Source organism: Hakea prostrata, chromosome 4, assembly GCF_041222555.1.
Source record: "Hakea prostrata isolate BN-2017 chromosome 4, UWA_Hpros_2, whole genome shotgun sequence".
In the NCBI taxonomy this organism is placed as follows: Eukaryota; Viridiplantae; Streptophyta; class Magnoliopsida; order Proteales; family Proteaceae; genus Hakea; species Hakea prostrata.
This window is the reverse complement of record NC_142603.1, coordinates 50,764,033-50,785,275: the sequence shown is the minus strand read 5'-3', so window position 1 is coordinate 50,785,275 and position 21,243 is coordinate 50,764,033. Positions and strand designations below refer to the sequence as shown.

At 38.3% G+C, this 21,243-nt stretch overlaps 1 protein-coding gene and 1 non-coding gene across 3 annotated transcripts in view; both read left to right on the top strand.

Moving 5' to 3' along the window:
- LOC149019414 (uncharacterized) overlaps positions 1-21,243 on the top strand; it is a 134,461-nt gene that overhangs the window by 36,474 nt on the left and 76,744 nt on the right. For both annotated transcript variants that reach the window (XM_089153429.1, XM_089153428.1), the window contains exons 9-27: positions 1,051-1,152; positions 1,248-1,448; positions 1,536-1,693; positions 2,595-2,753; positions 2,861-2,953; positions 3,087-3,438; positions 3,537-3,650; positions 4,209-4,304; positions 4,411-4,478; positions 8,788-8,908; positions 8,987-9,208; positions 9,326-9,553; positions 9,644-9,753; positions 9,966-10,062; positions 10,547-10,645; positions 10,746-10,886; positions 11,553-11,621; positions 20,160-20,630; positions 20,760-21,086. In XM_089153429.1, the coding sequence (XP_089009555.1) occupies positions 1,051-1,152; positions 1,248-1,448; positions 1,536-1,693; positions 2,595-2,753; positions 2,861-2,953; positions 3,087-3,438; positions 3,537-3,650; positions 4,209-4,304; positions 4,411-4,478; positions 8,788-8,908; positions 8,987-9,208; positions 9,326-9,553; positions 9,644-9,753; positions 9,966-10,062; positions 10,547-10,645; positions 10,746-10,886; positions 11,553-11,621; positions 20,160-20,630; positions 20,760-21,086 (3,228 nt within the window). The remainder of the gene's footprint in view (positions 1-1,050; positions 1,153-1,247; positions 1,449-1,535; positions 1,694-2,594; positions 2,754-2,860; positions 2,954-3,086; positions 3,439-3,536; positions 3,651-4,208; positions 4,305-4,410; positions 4,479-8,787; positions 8,909-8,986; positions 9,209-9,325; positions 9,554-9,643; positions 9,754-9,965; positions 10,063-10,546; positions 10,646-10,745; positions 10,887-11,552; positions 11,622-20,159; positions 20,631-20,759; positions 21,087-21,243) is intronic.
- On the top strand, positions 16,341-16,447 carry LOC149019415 (small nucleolar RNA R71). Its single transcript, XR_016173221.1, has one exon. It is a non-coding gene; the product is annotated as a small nucleolar RNA R71 (small nucleolar RNA).

Sequence of the window (21,243 nt, the reverse complement as noted above, 5' to 3'; positions counted from 1 at the left end):
ATTTTTGTTCCCTGAATCACTTAAATTGTACACTAGACTAAACTTATTTTATTGTTCTAGTAAAACAGCCTCTCTGCAAAAATTGTTGGGGTATGGCTGCATAGGAAAATTGCTCCCTGTGCACACTTCTCTCAATTAGTAGGATATGAATGAGTACTTTTCATTTTTTTTTAAATAATAAAACCTCTTCCATTATGTTAATTATGCTTAAATTGGGTGTATGCGAAAACTCAGGTCAAAAAACCATCAAAATAGGGCCGAAACTGACCACCGGAACTTCCTGGCAAAAGTACCAGGTTTGGCCGAGATGGCCAGAATTTCGGCCGTATCTTGATTTCAAGGCTGGCCGAAAATGGCCTTGAAACTGAGATTTCAAACCTTGCTTGTAGCTAATAACTTCACTAAATTTAGGAGTTGAGACTTAACTATCTAGAATTTTGACTTGAACTAACCTGCCTACTTGACTTTAGACAACTTATAACTGAATGATGAGTCTAATCAACATAAGCGTTACGACACCTGTTCAACACTGATTAAAACAGTAACCAAAATTGTGGGGGTTACTGCTTAGTAGAATGACTGAAGACAATGACCAAAGTGCTCCTGAACTCAATTAACTACCTAAGCAGCTGGGCAGTAAACCTTGGGGCTTCTGACTGTGGAGCACCAAGTCCAAGGGCCCTAATATAGGGCTGGACCTGCATTTCTGAGTCCTCCTGATCTGAAAGGAAATCCAACTAAGATCCTGTGTCGCTGGGGGATCTTCTAGAAGATTTAAGGGGTTGGTTAGCTTGCTGATTTTGGGATGTGGTGAATTGGCCAATTAGGCATTCTTAGTCATCTTCTTCCTGCCGGCTGAGTCAGGGCAGCTTCAAGAACACTTTGACGATTTCATAGTAATGTCAAGAGGACATTAGTTTCTGCTGTAACTGTGAGAGATTCAGATTTAGTAATGAGGAATCTGTGGTTAACAATTCTCTTCTGCAACTACCTTTTGCACACTTATATTCCAGGTTAGCTTGACTTAATTGTGCATTTGATTCTTTCTAGTCTTTGCAACTGGAGAGGTTAGCTGTTTATCATGACTCAGACATCCTTCCTTGGGAGATTAATAAGAAATGGGAAGATCTTAGTCCGGAGGAGTGGATTGAGGTATGTCTTCTTGTTTGAGATTATCGTTCTGTGTTATGGTCTATGCAAGAGTATTGACGTGGAACTGTCAGTGACATTTCTTGCTGTTTCCATAGATATTTGGTGATGGCATTAAAGAAGTAGCATCTGAACGTGGAACGGTTTCTGTTTGGGCTCGTGATCGCAAATACATGGTCTCACCTATCAATGGAGTTCTTAAATATTATCGTCTTGGAGAAGAAGAAATAAAGGAGCCAGAAACTCCTTTAGAGAAGGCATCACTTGTTGTCAGCGATGTTTCTTTAATGATTACAGAGGTGGTTATTTTATTTTCCAATTATATTGCGTTGACTTAAAATTTTATTTGTTTATCGTCTGAAATTTATTTATGTTATATTTTGCAGGCCCAGTATTGTGATGTGATTAAACTTGTGGAAGTCATATCTAGATATAAGTCACATGTTGATGTATCTCACTTGACTCCTTGTGTGTCAGTTTCAGAGAATCCTCGTGTTTGGTGGTGTTATGCTGCTCAGGCCAGTCTGCACAAGAAAAGAATGTGGTAATATCAATATTTATGGACAAAAAATTCATATGGAATATGAGTTGAGAATAGACTTATATTGAGTTCAGTTGTATATGAGAGATTTGTATTCATCTCAATCTCGTTGGAGAATTAGTGTTCTGATGGAGTCTCTTGTTAAACTCTCCCACTGTTGTTTTGCTATAGGGCCCTAGCCTGGATAAAGGAATGTTGGTGCATCAGGTTGGCAACTGGCACCAAAAGATTTTAGCCAAACTTCTATTTTTGATTTTAACAGGGAGTCTTGTTGCCAAACTGGTGTAGTTGGAATCCTTAAGAATATAAGAAATTCTCTTTGCATGAAGATGTCAATCTAGTGTTAATATGAGGCTATGAGCTATCCGTTAGCAAGAAATACTTACAGCTTGAGGTTAACTACACAAATCTTGTTAGACCATTCGAAAGGTCGAACAGAAAATCTTTTAGGTTCATGTTTGAAAGGGTTGGTTACCATCATGTTTCATCTCCCTTCCCCCAAATTCGGGTTTGGATGAATGGACTAAAATCCCAAGGTTACATTATTCATCCAAAAGAGGATAATTGTCAATGTGTCGCCTAGGTGGAACCTTGTTGTCCAGGCACTTTGGTCAACCTTGTCATGTTGCTTCACTAGGCTGGCGCCTTGAACACCATGCTTGACTAATGGTGCCACCTTCTATTTTAGGCCTCTCCAATGTCTTCGTTCGTATGGGCAGTGGAGCAACTATGTGTAGATGAAGTTCCTGAACTTTTCTTTCTTTCATCTTCTTGTCTAAAACTTGCAAGTAATGTAGACCACTTGTGGATTTAATGAATTTCTCTGAATGGATCATGGATGTCTGGAAGTGACAATAGGCATTCTAAAGTTCAAACTAACTATTAATTTGCCTTTTGGTTTCAGCTATCAATTCTCATGGGACAGAATTCATTACCTTTGTCAACTTCGTCGCCGTTATATTCAACTCTATGCTGGTTCACTGCAACAGTTGTCAAACATTGATCATTCTGAAATGAGGAGTATTGAGAAAGATCTGGATTCGAAAGTAATCCTTTTATGGAGGTATTTGATCTAGTTCGATTCATTCTGCTGTTTTTGGAACTCTAATTCTACTGTGATCAAGTGAAACTTGTGTGATAATTCTATTTTTGAATTTTTTATTTTTTCAGGTTACTTGCACATGCTAAGGTTGAATCTGTAAGATTAAAAGAAGCAGCACAAAGGAGGAGCCAAATGAAGAGAAGCTGGCTTTCTTTTGGATGGTTAGTGAGATATCAGTGGCACTGTATTGTTTCCTGAACTGGCATTACCTTCTGCATAGCTGAGTAGTGAACTAGTAATTAGTTGTTGTATGTTCAATCAGATGAGCCTAAATCTATGTGCCTCTCTTCCCAGGGGTAGTTCCTCTGAAGATACCTCTCATGCAACATGTCCAGAGGAATCACAGTTGATGGAGGAAAGGCTTACTAAGGAAGAATGGCAGGCAATTAATAAATTATTGAGCTACCAGCCTGATGAAGCATTGGCTTCCCATTCAAGAGAGGATGGGAAGAATATCATGCGGTTTTTGGTGAATGTCTCTATTGGTCAGGCAGCTGCACGTATCATTGATATCTATCAGACAGAGATTATTTGTGGCAGATTTGAAGAACTTAATGTTTCAACAAAGATTTACAGTCGGAGCACCCATGTTGACGTGTCATTAAGATTCTATGGGTTATCTGCTCCTGAAGGTTCACTTGCGAAGGTTGGTGTGCCAGCTAACCTCATGGGTTTTCTTTGTTTTGCTTTGTTGGGTGCTCAGGTCATCATGTTGCTCTGAATGTTAAATGATCTAAATTGCAGAGTTTTAGCAGTGAGAAGAAGGTGAATGCTTTAGCTGCAAGTTTTGTGCATTCACCAGTAGAGGAGAATGTAGACTGGCTTCTTTCGGCAAAAATTTCTCCATGTCATGTCACGGTGCTTCTTCTAATACTTAACCTATTTTTAGTTTTATTTTGGACTACTAATTTGGGTTATCTTGTAGACTTTTCCTGGATCAAACATTCCTACCTGCAACTCTGGTTTTTGGTTGGCTGTTTTCCATTATATGATTCAAGTCGTGGTGCATTTAAAGTTGATCTTCACGATCATCATGCTCTTCTAATAAGCATCCTTAAAGTAGTATAACAGCCTGAATGGTTTATAGTGCAATACTGTAACTTGTTTGCCATATAATTTGGGGAAGAATACAATTACTGTGTATGTTATTTGTATTTTCCCTCCTACAGATAGGGCACTTGGATACATTCACCTGTCAGTAGGGGATAGTTTGGGGCATGTTTGTTTATTATTGTCTTTGTTCATTTTTCTTCTGCCAACTCCAAATAGTTGGTGTAGCACTTAATTAATTATTTTTGTCTATACTAGTAGGGTTTTGTTGTTGTCTATACGACTAGGTTTTGGCTTCTTTTGAGATTTTTTTTTTCATGAGGTCTGCTAGTTCTTACTTCTTCTCTTCCCTGATAATGTTTTTAGGTATTGATGAAAAGTTGTGACCGGTTTTTGGAGTTTCTAAGGAGGAGCAAAGCAGTTAGCCCTACTGTTGCTTTGGAGACTGCTGCTGCTTTGCAGGTGGGTAATTTTGATGATGATTAAATGTACCCAGTGTGAAGCATTGTATTAGGAGCCTTTTGAGAATCTGATGGAATTTTATTTGATGGGAACTTTGGAAGAGCAGATGAACCTTGAGAAAGTGACTCGTAGAGCTCAAGAGCAGTTTCAAATGGTGTTGGAACAACAAAGCAGGTTCACTTGACTAATTTGCTTATGCCTATGCCATTGGTTTTTACAAATGTTAATGTAGTTTATCACGTTTGCCCCTAAAGTTTATAGCTGAAATGTACATATGGTGTAACTCATTGCTACCAGGCATAAACTAAATCCATAGGCCTGTTCTATCAGACAGAAAACTGAGATTCCTGCTCTTCTTTGGGTGAACTTGACATGTAACGTAGTTGTTGAAAGGTGTTTAAAACTTCAAGCTCCCTAAAACTGGGCTAGTTGGTTTGTTGAAACTTACTATTTTTTACTAAAAATTGGTTGAAATTATTGAAATTCCTGACATTTTGAATCCTGGTCGATGCAATAATATGTATGGGTTTCATCTCAGAAACTTGAGAAACTTGAGAAACTGAGATATTTATTAAATTTTGGTTGAGACATGCAGTTATAGCCGAGATATCTCAGTTTTAACAGGTACCTAGACTAAACATGAGTTCAAACACTAGTTCATCTTAGGTTTTGAGTAGAACTTGGTCTAACCAGCCACTTAAAGTCCATTCGTTCATCAACACCTGTCTTATCTGAACAGGTTTCAGAACTTAGAGTGAAGTTTTTTGCCAAGTAATCTGATTGAGTTTGGCCCATAAATACCAGGTTAGGTCAAAGCCTGGGTAAGTCCTGTGTTTGCCACGTCAAAACTGAAGGTTTGAACCTGCTTACTATATTTATTCTCCATTTTGGCTGTTTAAAAAAAAAGCTGCTTAAACAAAAGACAAGCTTAGTAATGTGTAGAGTCTGCTGGTGCTCCAAATATGCACGGAGATCATCCATGGGAGACTCTCTCAGCTGATTCTGTTGACCACTTCTAACAGTCTATCCTCTTCCCTGGTGGATTTCTGTATTTGAAGAATTGATGTTTTCGACTTAAAAAATTATCCACCTGATTGCATAAGGCAGGTGATCATGAGAAGAAAAAATGACCCCTTTTCTTGGGAGTGACTTACTCAGTGTACAACATCTATGTGAGTTGATGCAAGAACTTGTCATATCCATTGCAAAAAGCTCCCACAATTGGCAGGGTCTAGGGAGGGTAAGATGTACGTAGCCTTACTGATGTAACCACCAAATTGAGGGCCAATTTACAGAATCAAATAAGTGAATCAGGAGACCAATTAGGGTTCTGAAGTTAGGGTTTCCTAGAGTATTCCACAGTGAATAGCAGCTGTATATGATCAATTATACCCTGTGGCTAGGTGGCTGTGGCTTCCAACTCCTGTCGGCTAGGGTTGGAGGGGATTCTAGGGTTGATTTAGAAACGATGGAGAGGGACACTAGGGTTCAGCTATGCTGTATTAAGGCTGGGATTTTGAGGGAAATAATTCTGTTTTAACTGATTTTCAATTTCAAAATTATTCCTCAAGCTAGGTTTATGGAATTTAAGATTTTATAATTGCTAGGGTTTCTAGGGTAAGGTTAGGATTAGGGTTAAGTTTGAGTGTAGATGTGGGTGTTGGGGTGTTGAATCCAAAAGGAGCTTGGATTTGGGTATGTGATTGAGGAGTTGTAGGCATTTGAGTGTTTTATGGTTTCTAGGGTTTGAAGGTTGAAGATGCACTGCAGGTTTTTGATTTTTAATGATGGAATAAGGTCTGTGATTGGATCCAAGGGTAGGGGAGGTGAAAGGGTGTCGCAGTCCAGAGGGGAAGGAAACTGGGTAGGGGATTTGGGTTTTAGAGATTGTGGAATGGAGATTATGGGGGGGGGGGGAGGTTTCTAGGCGTTGCGCAAGATGTGGCAATTAAGGGGAAGGTAGGGTTTGGGGCTGGGGTGTAATTTGTGATTGAAAGGGCTTCTTGTGAAATAATCTGCAGAGTTCCTTGAAGACTCCAATCTGCGGTAAGTGAGAGAGAGATAAAGAACTTAACAAATTGCAGAAAATTAGAGAACACTACAGCCGTGGGCTTTCTCCTTGGAATCCACGACTCCACTCAATTTCCTCTATCCCAGTTTTTTTAAATATTCATCATCTCTTTGTTACAACCATAGAACTAAATTTCGTTTTGTTTCGCCATTTCGACCTGAAATTTCAAAATTGGTACAAGTTTGTACTATTTTTCAACGCTCAATTTCGGTGGGTTTTAGGTTCTTTTTGGGTTGGTTTTTAGTGTAAAACCTAATTTGAGACCAATAAGCACAATGGAGGTGTTATTTTTGTACCCAACTGAAAGTGGTGTTCTTGATTGAAACATTCTCGACTGTATGCGGGGAAAACTGGAATTTTGGAACATGCATTTTCGCGAATGTAAACGTGAATATTATGCAAGAGAACACTAAAACTTCATTAAGATGCAACAATAAATACACGAACAAGTAGAATTCATTATACAAGTAGAAGTGTAGAACTCTATCCTTGGTTAAAAATTACAATGATGATGTATAACAATCAATGAATGAATAAATAAGATTCATCATCTAAGATATCAAAAGTCCATAATAATAGATGTACACAATGAATAAGACCTAGTCAAGTCTAATAAAAGCTACTATATTGGGCTGGATCCATCCTTGATTCATGGAGGAGTACTCTAAATATTGGACATAAGCATGCCATGACATGGTACAAATAAAGTTATCCATTAGTCTGTCACTGCCCTTCTATATGTAGCATCATCAAAATAAAGTAGTGTTGTAATTCTAAGATTAAAGGGTAGATTTGTTATTGGTATCTTATTTGTCACTAGATAAACTTAGTGTAGCAGATATGAGGAGGCTAAGATGGATGAGTGGCAAAACTAGGAAGAATAAGATTAGGAATGATTATATTAGGGCTAATCTTGGAGCAGCTCCTATAAGTGATAAGCTATGAGAAAGTTAGTTGAGGTGGCATGCCCACGTTCAACGGAGGCCTGTAAATGCCCTTGTATGGAGAAATGATTTAATTTAGATTGAAGGAATCAGATGGGCTAGGGGTAGACTTAAGATAACCTTAGGAGAATTGGTGGGAAAGGATATGCATACCTTAGGCCTTGTATCTAGTATGGCCGCAAACAGAGCTTATTGGAAGGCAAAAATCCATGTGGCCAACCCCATTTAGTTGGGGCAAGGCTTTCTTGTTGTTGTATATTATTTTTAACAATCCCTTATCAAGAATTTCTCTTGTTGCACTCCAATAAAGGCTGACTGTCTCTCGAACACAAGTCAGAAGTTGTCAGACCATTCAACGAGTATATTTCCCCTTGAGGTTTGGCGCAATTCTAGATGCATAAGAATCCCTTCCGACGCTGTCCCCTTGGGGTTATTTTGGGTTTGCCTCATCCACAGTCCTTCTAAGGTTTTTGGGTGTGTTGCCTCTATTTAAAATCATGACATTCATGGTATATGCGATACTCGTGGATTGTGATGTATTTTCCTTGGCTCCTGTACCACTCAAAAAGTGTACAAGTGTTATCATCTGCCTTCTCGAAGGATGCTTGTTACCCGTGGATGTAGTCTTCTAGGAAACTATTGGCTATTTTCCCCCTACTCCTTTTTAGGCGTAGAGTGATGTGAACACAAAGTTGCCCCTTGGCTGAAATCCCATGTGGGGCCCACAACATGCTCCTAAAAACCCTCCCTATGTAGGAGGGTTTTTTTTGGGCATTTTCAGCTTTAGTTGCTGGAATTTAATTCCAGTTTAATTCTAGAGTCTAGTTTGGTTAATAATTCTTAACTTTGAGTTAGTGGTTGAGTTAGTAGTTACTAGTTGAGTGTCCTAAGGAGTTCTTTTTCAAGTGAACTTCCTTAGATTAGAGTTTTAAGTTGCTTAAACTTTTATTTCAGTATGTGTCTATTAGGGACCCTTAGATCTTTTAATTTTCAGTTCAATGGTTGTGGTTGTAGTGGTGGGATCCTAGTCTATAAAGGAATTCCACCTAGTGTTGAGTTCTTTTTAGTAGGCTATAAATAAGAGCCTACTCTTGAAAACCTAATTGGACTCAAGTTTTGCTGGATTGGCAGCCCTCTCCCCCACAGTTCATGTATATATATAGGTGAAATAGTACGTAATCTTCCCAAAATAGAAATAAAATAAGTAGAAGCCAAAGAAATAAAATAAACCTGGGCAAAAAAAAGTCAGAGCTAATCCAATCTAGGGTGGACGCTGAAGTGGCAAGCCACGCATATCTTAACAGCATTTAAACCCAAAATACCCCAATTGCTCATAAGCTGACACTACAAGAATTTCAAATTCCAGTGAGTCTTTTTAGCATAAAGCCTAGCATTTTTTTCACATGTTGGTATTAAAGTATAATTATTTATTTTGGTTGGTGTTGATTCCTTACTCTGGGTGTTTCAGATTTGCACTTGATATTGACTTTGATGCTCCTAAAGTTATAGTTCCTCTGCGAACATGTTCGTCTATCAAATGTGATGGTCATTTTCTTTTGGATTTTGGTCATTTCACACTGCACTCCAAAGTAAGTTTTTCCCTTGGATCTTAAAAAATTGGTTTTGTCTTGCATTGACTTTCTTAAAGTGTGTTGAAATTACTGCAGAGTGATCAGTGTGATGAACAGAGGCAAAGTTTGTATTCCCGTTTTTATATATCTGGACAAGACATTGCCACTTGCTTTATGGATTGTGGCCTAGACCATGGGAAATGCACTCTGGTTGCTTCAACTTTTGGTGGTCAACTTTCTGGGTCATCTACATCTAAACATAATGATAATTTCCTTCCTCTAGTGGATAGGTGTGGGATGGCAGTGATTTTTGATCAGGTAATTAGTACTTTCTGCTTGCATTTATATAGGATATTGACAACTTCCAGGTTTTGATTTCTGTAATGGCTTCTCTATATTTTGTGTTGATAATGCCGTGTGTTCTTGTTACTGAAGATTAAAATACCTCATCCTAGTTACCCGTCAACAAGGGTTTCCGTTCAAGTGCCTGTTCTTGGTATTCACTTCTCGCCAGCTAGGTATTTCCGAATTTTTGAATTATTAAATATTGTCGGTAGTATGCTGGAAAACAAAGGTCAGAATACTAGTGAAAATTCCCAACTTGGTCTGCCACCTTGGAGTCCTGCTGATCTTGGTACTGAGGCGAAAATTCTCGTTTGGAGGGTATGTCCTCTACTGCTAAGGAAATTGACTTTGGTTTGCGCAGTATTTGTTTCTGAATTGTCTGATACTCTCATCATACGCTTGTATCAGGGACTTGGTAATTCTGTAGCTGAGTGGCAGCCTTGTTTTGTTGTATTATCTGGACTGTACCTTTATGTCCTGGACTCTGAAGTGTCTCAGAGTTACCGTAGATGTGTAAGGTCTGTCTCTTTTCACAGCCAAACTTATGCTATATATATATATATATATATATATATATATATATATATATATATATATATATATATATATATATATATATATATATATATTTTAATTGGGGTTGGTGGGGGGGGGGGTGTTGGGTTTGTTATGTGGCATCCTATGTTTTGCTTTAGCCATTATTTCTGAATATAACTTAGTGATGCTGCAGTATGGCTGGTCGGCAATTATATGAAGTTCCACCAGCAAGTATTGGCGGTTCCAGATTTTCAGTTGCTGTGGCCTTTAGAAGAGTGGACTTTCTGAAGGTAAGCTGTGCTTGGTGTCAAGTAAAAATTGAATATGATATTTTTTGGGTGCTTATATAAGTTTCACTATATCTTATCAGTTTGCAAAACGTTCCTATCTGCAACTTGGCAATGCTGTGCCAAGAAGAGGCAGCGCTTTGCTAAGACAGGGACTGAATGGATTGCTCCAGGGACCCGTTTTTGTCCTCCAGTGTAGTTTTGGGCCTTTTTGCTAATTCATATAGTGTCTGGGATGTACTTTGCTAAAGTCTTAAATTCCATCTGTCTGTGTTTTTGATGGGAAGAGCATTCAAAAGTTAACCAGCTCATGTCCACTAAATTCCACTTTGTGGATCTGATTTACATTTGAACCTTCTCCTATTATAATCCTTCATTTGAAGCTTTTTAAAGAATGTGTATCAAATTCAATTCCTTTCTACCTTCTTCCATTCTTTGTCATTCATATCCTTGTGATTTGAACTGTTCGTGCTAATTACTTTTGCAGGCTCTGGAATCTTCTAGCACTATGATTTTAGAGTTTGCTGATGAAGAAGTGAAAGCTACTTGGCTGAGAGGACTTACACGAGCCACTTACAGAGCTTCTGTATTATATAATATCCTAATTTATCATTAGTATATATTGTATGTACTGTTTGGTCCTTCACAAGGAATAGCTTTATGGCTTATTCTCTCTATTCTTGTAGGCACCTCCATCTTTTGATGTACTTGAAGAAACAAGTAATGATGTGAATGAACTCAGTGAACCTCTACCAACTAATTTGAGAACAGCCGACCTTGTTATTGATGGGATGGTGGTGGAAACAAAGTTGCAAATATATGGAAAGGTTAGCTGTTAGATATGGCTCTTTTGTTTTTTTGTTGTTTTTGTTTTTGTTTTTTGTTTTTTGTTCTTTGTTCTTTCCCTTTTATTCTCACTCATGTTACAACAAAAGTTTCTTGAGATATCTCATTTTTTTGGGTAGTTGGTAGGTACCATAGTACAAAATATCTTGCCTTTCAATTAAGCAAGGTGATGTGGTTAACACATGGGTTCTCAACACTCAAGTTGTAACTTTGATGATTGGGTTATCATTTGAACTTTGTATTTTGAACTATGAGCATGTGCAGTGTATTACACTTATTTGAATTTTTGAACGTTTTGAGTGTACGATGCCACCCATTAGGCCATTTTAAGGTTCCACTTTGGTGTTGAGGTTTCCAACTTGGGCCCCAAGGGGAAATCACTTTTACACCATGCTTTTTTTTTCTCATAAATTTTAGGTCACCATTGTGCTTAGAAGGGCTAAGATAAGCTAGGCAGCAAGTTTCAGGCATAATTGACTCTTGATCTTCCTTGAGTTGTGGAAAAATTCTACTAACTTGGTTAGATCTTTGCTGAAATGTCAAGTTGATTTCCTTTTTTGAGATGGTGAGATGGGCCTCAAATTGAGTTCTTGAACCATGGGTATTACTTGTCAATGCAGCTAATTATTGTTGTTTATGCTTGGCAGGCTGGAGGTAAGCATACTGACCAAGGCAAAGAGAAGCTAATTCTTGAGATAATTGCTGGTGGAGGAAAGGTTGTACTATCTTTTTTCAATTTATTCATTTTATTTTATCATGGAGATTTTCATGTTACAAATTGTGACGCTGAAAATTTTGGCTAATAAATTTGTAGGATGCTAATGAGATTTATTTGTTTTTCGTGATAATATTTCCTTCAAATGCTCCTGCTTTGTAGAAAACCTGATTTTAGTGTTTTGCGTCACTATGCAATGATGAAACAATGCATAATTACAAAAAGAACAGATTCAACCATTAGCGTTAAAGCTCTCTTTATCATTACAGGGATGATTGTAATTGCCTTCCTCTTGTAATCTCTGTTTATAGCATTATCCTGACTGTTGATCATCAATGTCTTGCATGTGTTGTTTGGTCGAAATTGTGAAGAATCAAGAAATCTTATTTGTAGTCATAGTTGTAAGGCGTAGATTTTGTGTTTGTGGAAATTAGTGAACACTTGGATGAATCAATGTGACCCTCCAAGCCTCTTATTTATAATAATTTGAAATATAAAAGATCACATAATTGCCCTTAATGTAAAATAAACATCCAAATGATAATAATAATAAATTGAACCACAACTTATAATTGAACCAACCCACTAACCAACTGAACCAAGCAACACTCCCCCTCAAGTTGAGGCATAGATGTTAGTCATGCCCAACTTGCTCAAAATAGGGAGAAAATCTTCTTCCTTTAGTCCTTTGGTGAAGATGTCAGCCACTTGGTCTGCAGACCTCACAAAAGGCATGCATATCAGCCCTTACTCCAACTTTCCCTTAATAAAAAAATCTGTCTATCTCAATATGTTTAGTACGATCATGTGGCACTAGATTGTTGGCTGTATTGATGGTGGCCTTGTTGTTACAATACAACATCATGGGGCTTGTAACAAGAAACCCAATATCTTCTAAAAGATCCTTCAGTTATAGAAACTCACATACTGATCGTGTCGCTAACCAATCAAAAATAAAATCCTATACTAATCTAGCAAGCAGAAAGTATGGGGTCGAACTATGGGGAACTAAAAGGCTAAGTTACTAAGATTGAATTCAACAAAACTAAATTTAAACTAAATCTATTAATCAATGCAAAAACTTAAACTATGAATATGTGAAGATCTTTGGGATTTCGAATCCCCAATGCTTTTCCCTAACCGATATACTCTACACTTCAAAGTAAATTAAGGATGGTCTTCCTAGATATGCCCTATCTTCGCAAGACTATAGTCCTTCGCGGAAGTTTGGCACGCTTAGTTTGCTGTGCTATAGAACATCTTTGGCCAAACTCAAACACAATCAACTAGAAGAGATAGAACAATCAAATTAATGAAATAAGCATGGTTCATCTACATCCCAAAGAAAATGAACTAGCTACTCATTATCACAAAGTTCATAAGAAAAATAAAGATGAAACATAGGGAGAGAGAGAGAGAGAGAGAGATGTGGTCTTCTTCTTCAGCAATGAGAGAGATGAGAGCCGCATTCGCCGTCTTCTTTTCTTCTCTGTGGCTGGCTTCTCTTTTATGTCTCCCGCACACAATGAATCCCTCCTCTTTACCCGTCGATTTGACCTTTATTCTTTCGGATTTTGGAAAAACTAAAAATTGGAAAGTTGTAGATATTTTCAATATCGTTCCATAGCATCTTGAATCATCGAAATCCAAGCTCATACGAGAGAGATATGCCCAAAATACTGAAGGTAGGTCTGTTTACCCAATTTTCAGATTTATTACCAATTTTGTTCCTTAGACCTCCACCTATTTCCAATTTGGCAAAGATCTCACTTTTCATGATTTCTTGAGCAGCAAGATTGAATGCCATGATTTAAAATCCACCAATATCTAATATATTTGCCAACTTTACTCCATATTATCTCTAATATCCAAAATCTCCTTATTCCTGAAAAATACACAAAAATACTCAATTAGCTCTCTTTAATTAAATAAGTATGGGGAATTAAATCAAATAAATAATGGTAAATGCATGCTTATCAAATACCCCCACACTTGAGTGTTTGCTAGTCCTACAGCAAAACAAAAAAATAAAACTAATACAGAAAATAAAGAAAGAAAAACCTAACTCACTTTCGTAGGAATCACGGTTGCACTTAGCATGTGCAACAAGCCTTTAAACCCCTAGGTTACCCTAGTGGACGAGTTGTGTCTCGTGAGTGTTTGCAGAGAATATACACACAAAATTCTTAAGTGCTCTTCTAATTATTCTGGCAGTAGTAAGAGTAGAAAGATAGATTCCAAGACAAAGACACTCCACTAAAGATTAAAGGGAATATAGGCACCCTCACACTTAAGCTCTTACACCCTCTCTTGAGTCTAGCTCTAGGCAAACAATTCAATCGAGAAGTCTCTTCTTATCTTCAGTTTACCAGTTCACCCTCAGATAAGACTAAACTAGGTACCAAATAATACCAAGAACTCAAGATCTAAGCAATATTGACCTTCTTAGACATTTCTCCTTTATAAGCACATTAATTCACTTCTTTCTTTAATGGTCACAGTTCTAGTCCGTGCAATGTCTTGCCTCTTAAGCTTTCTAGATGGTCTATGTAACGAGTGTTGGGTCAGCCGCTCTCAAGCCAGATGGCCTTAAGGGACTAGGTGTAGAATACCCCTCGAACTTACTTACGCAAGCCAACTAGGCTACGAGCCAAGACCGGACCAAAGACACCCCAACTGTTTGACGCGAAGCACGATGTTGGTGACATCGAGACCCGGTTACTAAGAAGGAGGTCTAACCTTTAAACTTCAGCATTTTTTTTCTTTTTCTTTTTCTTTTTTCACATTATACTTCAATTCACTTCACATTTAAATAGTCTAAAATCGGTCTCAACTTGTCACCATAAGCACAAGGCAATACAAGATAACTAGATGGTCAAACCTTTTTGACTACCTGGAATTCCTATTTTTCGATTCAACCTCAGTCTCAAAATGTAAAACCCATTACTATTCTCTTAAGAGGGTGTTCATTACATCAGATGGGATTTCTAAAACACTTAAACTCTCATTTTGTATCTAAGCAAGGAATTAAAACATTTATCTTACCAAAGCCAGAAAAAATTGGGCACTTTTTATCTTTGTGACAATGCTCTACCAACTATCAACAAGTCTTACTCGAGTTGACACCCCCCCACACTTAAATTATGCAATGACCTCAGTGCATGCAAAAGAAATAACAGAAGCAAATAGAGGAAAGATTGTACCCGATGTTTGAACTCATGATAGAGCACGCAACAGTAAAACCTAACAACAAACAAAGAAAATAAAGGAAAAAGAACAAGAAATAATATCTAAACATATGGGTTGCCTCCCATAAAGCGCTAAGTTTAGAGTCTTCAGCCAGACTCAGTAAGAAGCAGCCAATGGAGGTGGAAGCTCAAAGCTAAATGTGAATGGTGACTGCTCCAAAGAAGGGGAAGAGTCCAACGATGTGTTGACTTCCCCAATATTTAGGTTATATTCCCCAAATGGCAAGTAATGTTGTAGGGGATCATCAATAAGAATGTTTAGAATATAATCAACCACTACCTCATCAATAAAGTTAATCGCAAAGCACTTTTCATCTCTATTTGGGCTTAAAGATACATTCTTTATAGAATCTGGAATTGAGGACTCAAGAGCTTTAGGGAAGGGGGCTTTGGGAGTGTAAGATTTAGGAGTAGGACCCTCTACAATCGGAATGTGCAACCCCTTACAAGGAAATTGATGGGAAATACTCACAGGTGATGTTTCTTTACTAGGCTTGTGTGCATCATCGCCAGTCTCATGGGTCAAATCAACCTCCTCTCGACTCTTAAGATCAATGGGCAATGGCTTGGGAGTAGGCAAAGGTGCATAATATTCCTTCCCACTACGTGTCACAATAGAGACTGCTTGGACTTGTTCTTTCCTAGACCCAATTTGATGATTAGGGTTACCTATTGGTTGACTAGGTAACTGACCAACCTCCCTCCTTCTGATGGCATCAGCTAGTTGACCAAGTTGGATTTCCAATTTGTTAATGGGCTGAGAATGGGAATGCAACAATTGAGTGTTTTGCTCTAATCCACTAAGTGCTTTTAGTACCTTATCCTCAAATGATGAATTATATGAGGGTTGTGAAGATGATGGTTGCTCATTCCTATAGGCATTTTGGTGCATATTAAATGGAGGTGGCCTATAAGGTATTTGATTAGAGGGATTGGGCATTGAGTTTCACCATGAAAAATTGGGGTGGTTTCGCCATCCTGGGTTGTAGGCATTGGAATATGGATCATTACCCAATTTAGAGACTCCTTGGGCCAAATGTGCATGCTCCTTAACAAACTCAGGGTATTGTGTAGCCAAATAGCAGTCAGTGACATGATGGGATAGGCTAGAACATAAAGCACATTCTTCAATTTGATTAGGTGGAGACGAACTTGTAGGAAGTGGAGATGGGGTTTGTTGTCCTAATGACAAGAGATAATCCAATTTCTTAGATAGCAAGTCAACCTTAGCACTCATCTCAACGGTAGGATTGAGCTCATAGAGACCGCTCCTCTTTGGTTGCCCAATGGATGGAATCTCAATCCTACCTGCTGAAGCATGGTGTTGGGAGTTTTCACTAAGGGTCTCAAAAAGTTCCCATGCCTCATTCTCATTCTAGTGCATGAAAGTCCCACCACAAGAAGAATCAACCATTTGCCTATGTCGGTCTCTAAGGCTATCATAAAAGCATTGAACCAATTGCCATTTAGGAATAGCATGGTGGGGGCACTTTCTAAGTAATTCTTTTAGTCTTTCCCATGCCTCATGAAATTGTTCTCCTTCTTGTTGGGAGAAACTCGTTATCGCTCTCCTAATGCTATTGGTACGGCCAATGGGGAAGAACTTTTTAAGGAACTCCTGTTGCATTTTTGCCCAAGCAGAAATTTTAACATTGTCCAAAAACTGAAGCCAATGCTTAGCTTTATCTTTAAGGGAGAATGGGAAAAGAAGTAACCTTAAAGCATCAACTGAGAGGTTTTGAATTTTAACCGTGGAAGACACCTCTAAAAATTCATCTAAGTGCTTATAAGGCTCTTTATTGGCATGTCCATAAAAAGATGGTAGTATTTGAATCACACTAGATTTGATCTCATATTGACCTGCCTCTATGTTAGGCAACTTAATACAAGAAACCGGAGTATATATCGTAGGAATGAAATGCTCACTCAAGGGCCTCATTGGATGCTCATAGTTTGCCATGGTTCTTTGCCTTCTAAGGTTGGCCAAAGTCTCTTCTAACTCTAAGTCAAGTGGAGTCAACTCAGGGTTTAGGGATCGACGACCATGCATACACACAAAAAACAAGCTAAATAAGTAAAATTAAAAGAAAATAACTATAGCAAAAGGGAGAGTTTAGGACGTACTTGAAGCGCAATCCACGTGATCTTTCGAACAAAAGTTACATATGTGGGATTTGAGGGATGGGGATTTTTAAAAATTAACCTAAACAACCCAATCTAATGCAAATATTACAATTGAAAAGTCCTAAATACAATTATATCTAAGAAAGAAAAGATAACAACCTAAACTAATTTTCGAATTGCTACTCTTGCAGTTACCTACAAAACAAAAGAAAAAGAGATTAGTTAAATAAGCAAAGAAAAATAAAAAATAAAAAACACTAAAATTACTCTAAAAATTATGCCTAATTGACAAAAATCAATCCTAGCAACCGTGCTTTGGTTCCCCGGCAACGGCGCCAAAATTTGATCGTGTCGCTAATCAATCAAAAATAAAATCCTATACTAATCTAGCAAGCAGAAAGTACGGGGTCGAACTATGGGGAACTAAAAGGTTAAGTTACTAAGATTGAATTCAACAAAACTAAATTTAAACTAAATCTATTAATCAATGCAAAAACTTAAACTATGAATATGTGAAGATCTTTGGGATTTCGAATCCCCAATGCTTTCCCCTAACCGATATACTCTACACTTCAAAGTAAATTAAGGATGGTCTTCCTAGATATGCCCTATCTTCGCAAGACTATCGTCCTTCGTGGAAGCTTGGCACGCTTAGTTTGCTGAGCTATAGAACATCTTTGGCCAAACTCAAACACAATCAACTAGAAGAGATAGAACAATCAAATTAATGAAATAAGCATGGTTCATCTACATCCCAAAGAAAATGAACTAGCTACTCATTATCACAAAGTTCATAAGAAAAATAAAGATGAAACATAGGGGGAGAGAGAGAGAGAGAGAGAGAGAGAGAGAGATGTGGTCTTCTTCTTCAGCAATGAGAGAGATGAGAGCCGCATTCGCCGTCTTCTTTTCTTCTCTGTGGCTGGCTTCTCTTTTATGTCTCCCACACACAATGAATCCCTCCTCTTTACCCGTCGATTTGATCTTTATTCTTTCGGATTTTGGAAAAACTCAAAATTGGAAAGTTGTAGATATTTTCAATATCGTTCCATAGCATCTTGAATCATCGAAATGTGTGGGCCGAAGTATTGGCAATTTCATCATCCCATTTCGGTTGAAATTCATTCCATGGCTTTGATACTGTGATGAATATTTTGAGATCTTGACTTTTGTCAGCACGACACAACTATCCTTTTTCAATTGATAGATGAATACAAGAAAAGTAGAAATTCCCGATGTGGGATATTACATCCCAGGGACAATTCTACCCTTGCACCCAGACTTTCAACAGGTTGTTACTATGAGTTTATTTTACATTGGCCTGAGATGGACTCTTTGTGGGTAACTCCAGTCTCCAACCTTATACTAAGTGAGGGAGTTGCTATACATAAAACATGAGTTTCTCCATTCTTAGTCAGATATATTCTTTGCTCAATTTGGCATTTGGGGTTTGTGATGATTTGATTACAAATAATTTCATCTACTTGCACTGGTATTGTCATTATTCATTGGAGGCCTAAGGATGCCTCGGTAAGTAGTGATATGATTCTGATCGAAGGAGCTAAAAGAGATTTTAATAAACCTGAATGACTGTAGGAGAAGTTGTGAGGGACGACAGAGCCTGTTGGAGGGCAAAGATCTATGTTGCGTACCCCTATTTACCGCATCCCCTCACCATTGATTCGTTGGGGAAAGGTTTCTTAATTGTTACTTGGGATCTTCGTCCCTCTATTTTGAACACTCCTTGTTTGGTTAGTCTCCCCCCCCCCCTCCCTCTTTTTTTCCCCTTTTTTCCTTCTTCCCGTTTTAGGGTTTAGCATTGATGATTTATTCAGCCAAAGAAGGGGGCAAATCCCTTCACTGCCTGGGGCAGCAGGATCCAAGAGGAAAAAGTGAAACAAAATAGAGATGATCAGCATCTTCCAGAGTGTTCCAGCAAAGGCAAAAATCGAGATAAGCTGGACCTGCATCTAGATAAGGAAGGACCTAGCAAGGAGGCAGCAGGAAATAGCATACCCGGCTAAAGCTATGCTGGGGAATGTAATTTGAAAACCAGAGTACCTTTCACCTTAGGGTTGTATTATCATTATCTTGTAGCCGTTATCCTATTTTATCAATAACTTCAATCTTCCCAATATAGTTACGGTTGCATTCTCTGCAACATCATTTAGTGATATAGTGGTACTTAATTTCGAAGTTTTCTTGGGAAAAAGACTTAGGGTTTTGATTGTTAGATGCTAATGTGAAAGAAATATTTGTTGGATGGGCGGTTGTTTTTCTTTTGGATGAATAAATTATCATTGCCAGAACCCCAGAGGGGAAGAAAGGAGAAGAATGTACAACTAGGAAAAGAGAGGAGAAAAACAGGGAAGGGGGGGGGGGGGGAGTAGTCTACCATGATATTGAAATGAATCTGTGCCCCAGGTAACAATAATATGCCTGTTCCTCAGGGTACAGAAAATAGGGAGCTGGGTAACAACTGAAGTCTAGGGGAGACACCAAAGTAAATGGCTTTCCAAATTGAGTCCAAGGACTTAGAGTTGGAGGTACGTTTCCTAAAGTTGTGCTCCCACTATAAGTGAGAAACTACAGCCCCAAACACCAACTTCAGTCAGATCACAGATGGAGGAACTAGAGGAGGATTTGAAAATCCATAACTGGTCCTGAGAAAAACCATAGGAGTGTCTAGAGCATCACCAAATGGAGGAATTGGTTTCCTGCCAGATAGACCTGGAGGAGGGACAAATGGAAAAGCGGTGATCCTCATCTTCGACACCATTCCAACAAAAAATACAGTTGGAGTTGGCAAGGATGTAACAACAAATGAGGAATGCTTGGGTGGGCTGCCATTGGTTTAGGGTTGTCTAAATAGTGAATGTGTCTACAGATGTGTCTAAATAGGGATAGGAGAGATTACAGGTTAATGACGAGAAGATTCCCATCGAAGTGGGAAGCCAAATGGTATGGTTGGATGGTGAGGGCTGGCAGAGGGGTTTGTACAAGTTCTTAGTTTATTTTAAGGTATTCTCCCTCACTTCGTGAGTATTTGAAGTTTATCTAATGCAGTATCTTAGTTTAGATGGTAACTTTCTTGAGTTATTTATCATTCTTTTAACTGGCATGAGTTACATTGTTTCCTTGGGCTGATATTTGGCTATATTTTTTAGGTACACATTGTTCATTGGGGTGGGGACCTCTCGGTCAAGACAAAGTTGCATTCCTTTCAAATTAAGGATGAGCTACAAGGTTGTTTATCTACATCTCCACAGTATCTAGTCCGCTCTGTGCTGAAGGACGACAAAGTAGTTGTTTCTCCTACTGTAAATGATAACGAGAAAGAGTCGTCTACGGTGTTACTGGAGGAGGATGATATTTTCAAGGATGCTTTGTCAGATTTTTCATGCATCCGTGATCATGTGTGTTATTCTGACACAAAGTTGGATACTTTGGATGGTGGTGACCGCTGTGGTTGGGTTGATTCCTTTGAAGCTTTGGTGCAGGATACTGCATCAAAAAGGAAGGAAGTATTACATGACATATTCTATGAGGCAGAAGGAAATGGTACATCGGATTTTGTGGTGGTGAACTTTTCAAGAATTGACATTGGTTCACCTATTTATGATGGTATTGACACGCAGGTAATGAAAATGAATTTTTCCGGAGTGCTGATTATGAAAGTATCCTTCTAGTAGCACTCTGGATACGTTTATACTTTTATACTTTCCTCTGTGTGGCTGCGGAATCCTAATTTCTTTTCCCTATTCCAGATGAGCATTCGCATGTCCAAACTGGAATTCTTCTGCAACAGGCCTACTCTTGTTGCTTTGATTGACTTTGGCTTGGACCTGAGCTCCCTGGGTTCTGTTGTAAGCTGCACTGAGGAGAAAGATATTCCTAGTGTTGAAGCTTCAAAAAACAGAGAAACAACAGAAGAAAATGCACGCTCTTCTGTTAAAGGATTATTAGGTTATGGTAAAGGACGCATAGTATTTCATATAAATATGGATGTTGACAGTGTGTCCGTTTTTCTCAATAAGGAGGATGGTTCTCAGCTCGCAATGTTCGTGCAAGAAAGTTTTCTGTTGGATTTGAAGGTGTGGATTGTCATGTCCTGTTGTTTCTATAAGTTAGCATAGCCTCTTTTTTTGTTCTGTGAATTTTGTAGAATGGCATGGTTTCTCTTTATGAATGTTAGCTAAATGATGATGTAGCCTCAATGAATGATAGCTAGTTATCCAAGATCATTAAGAG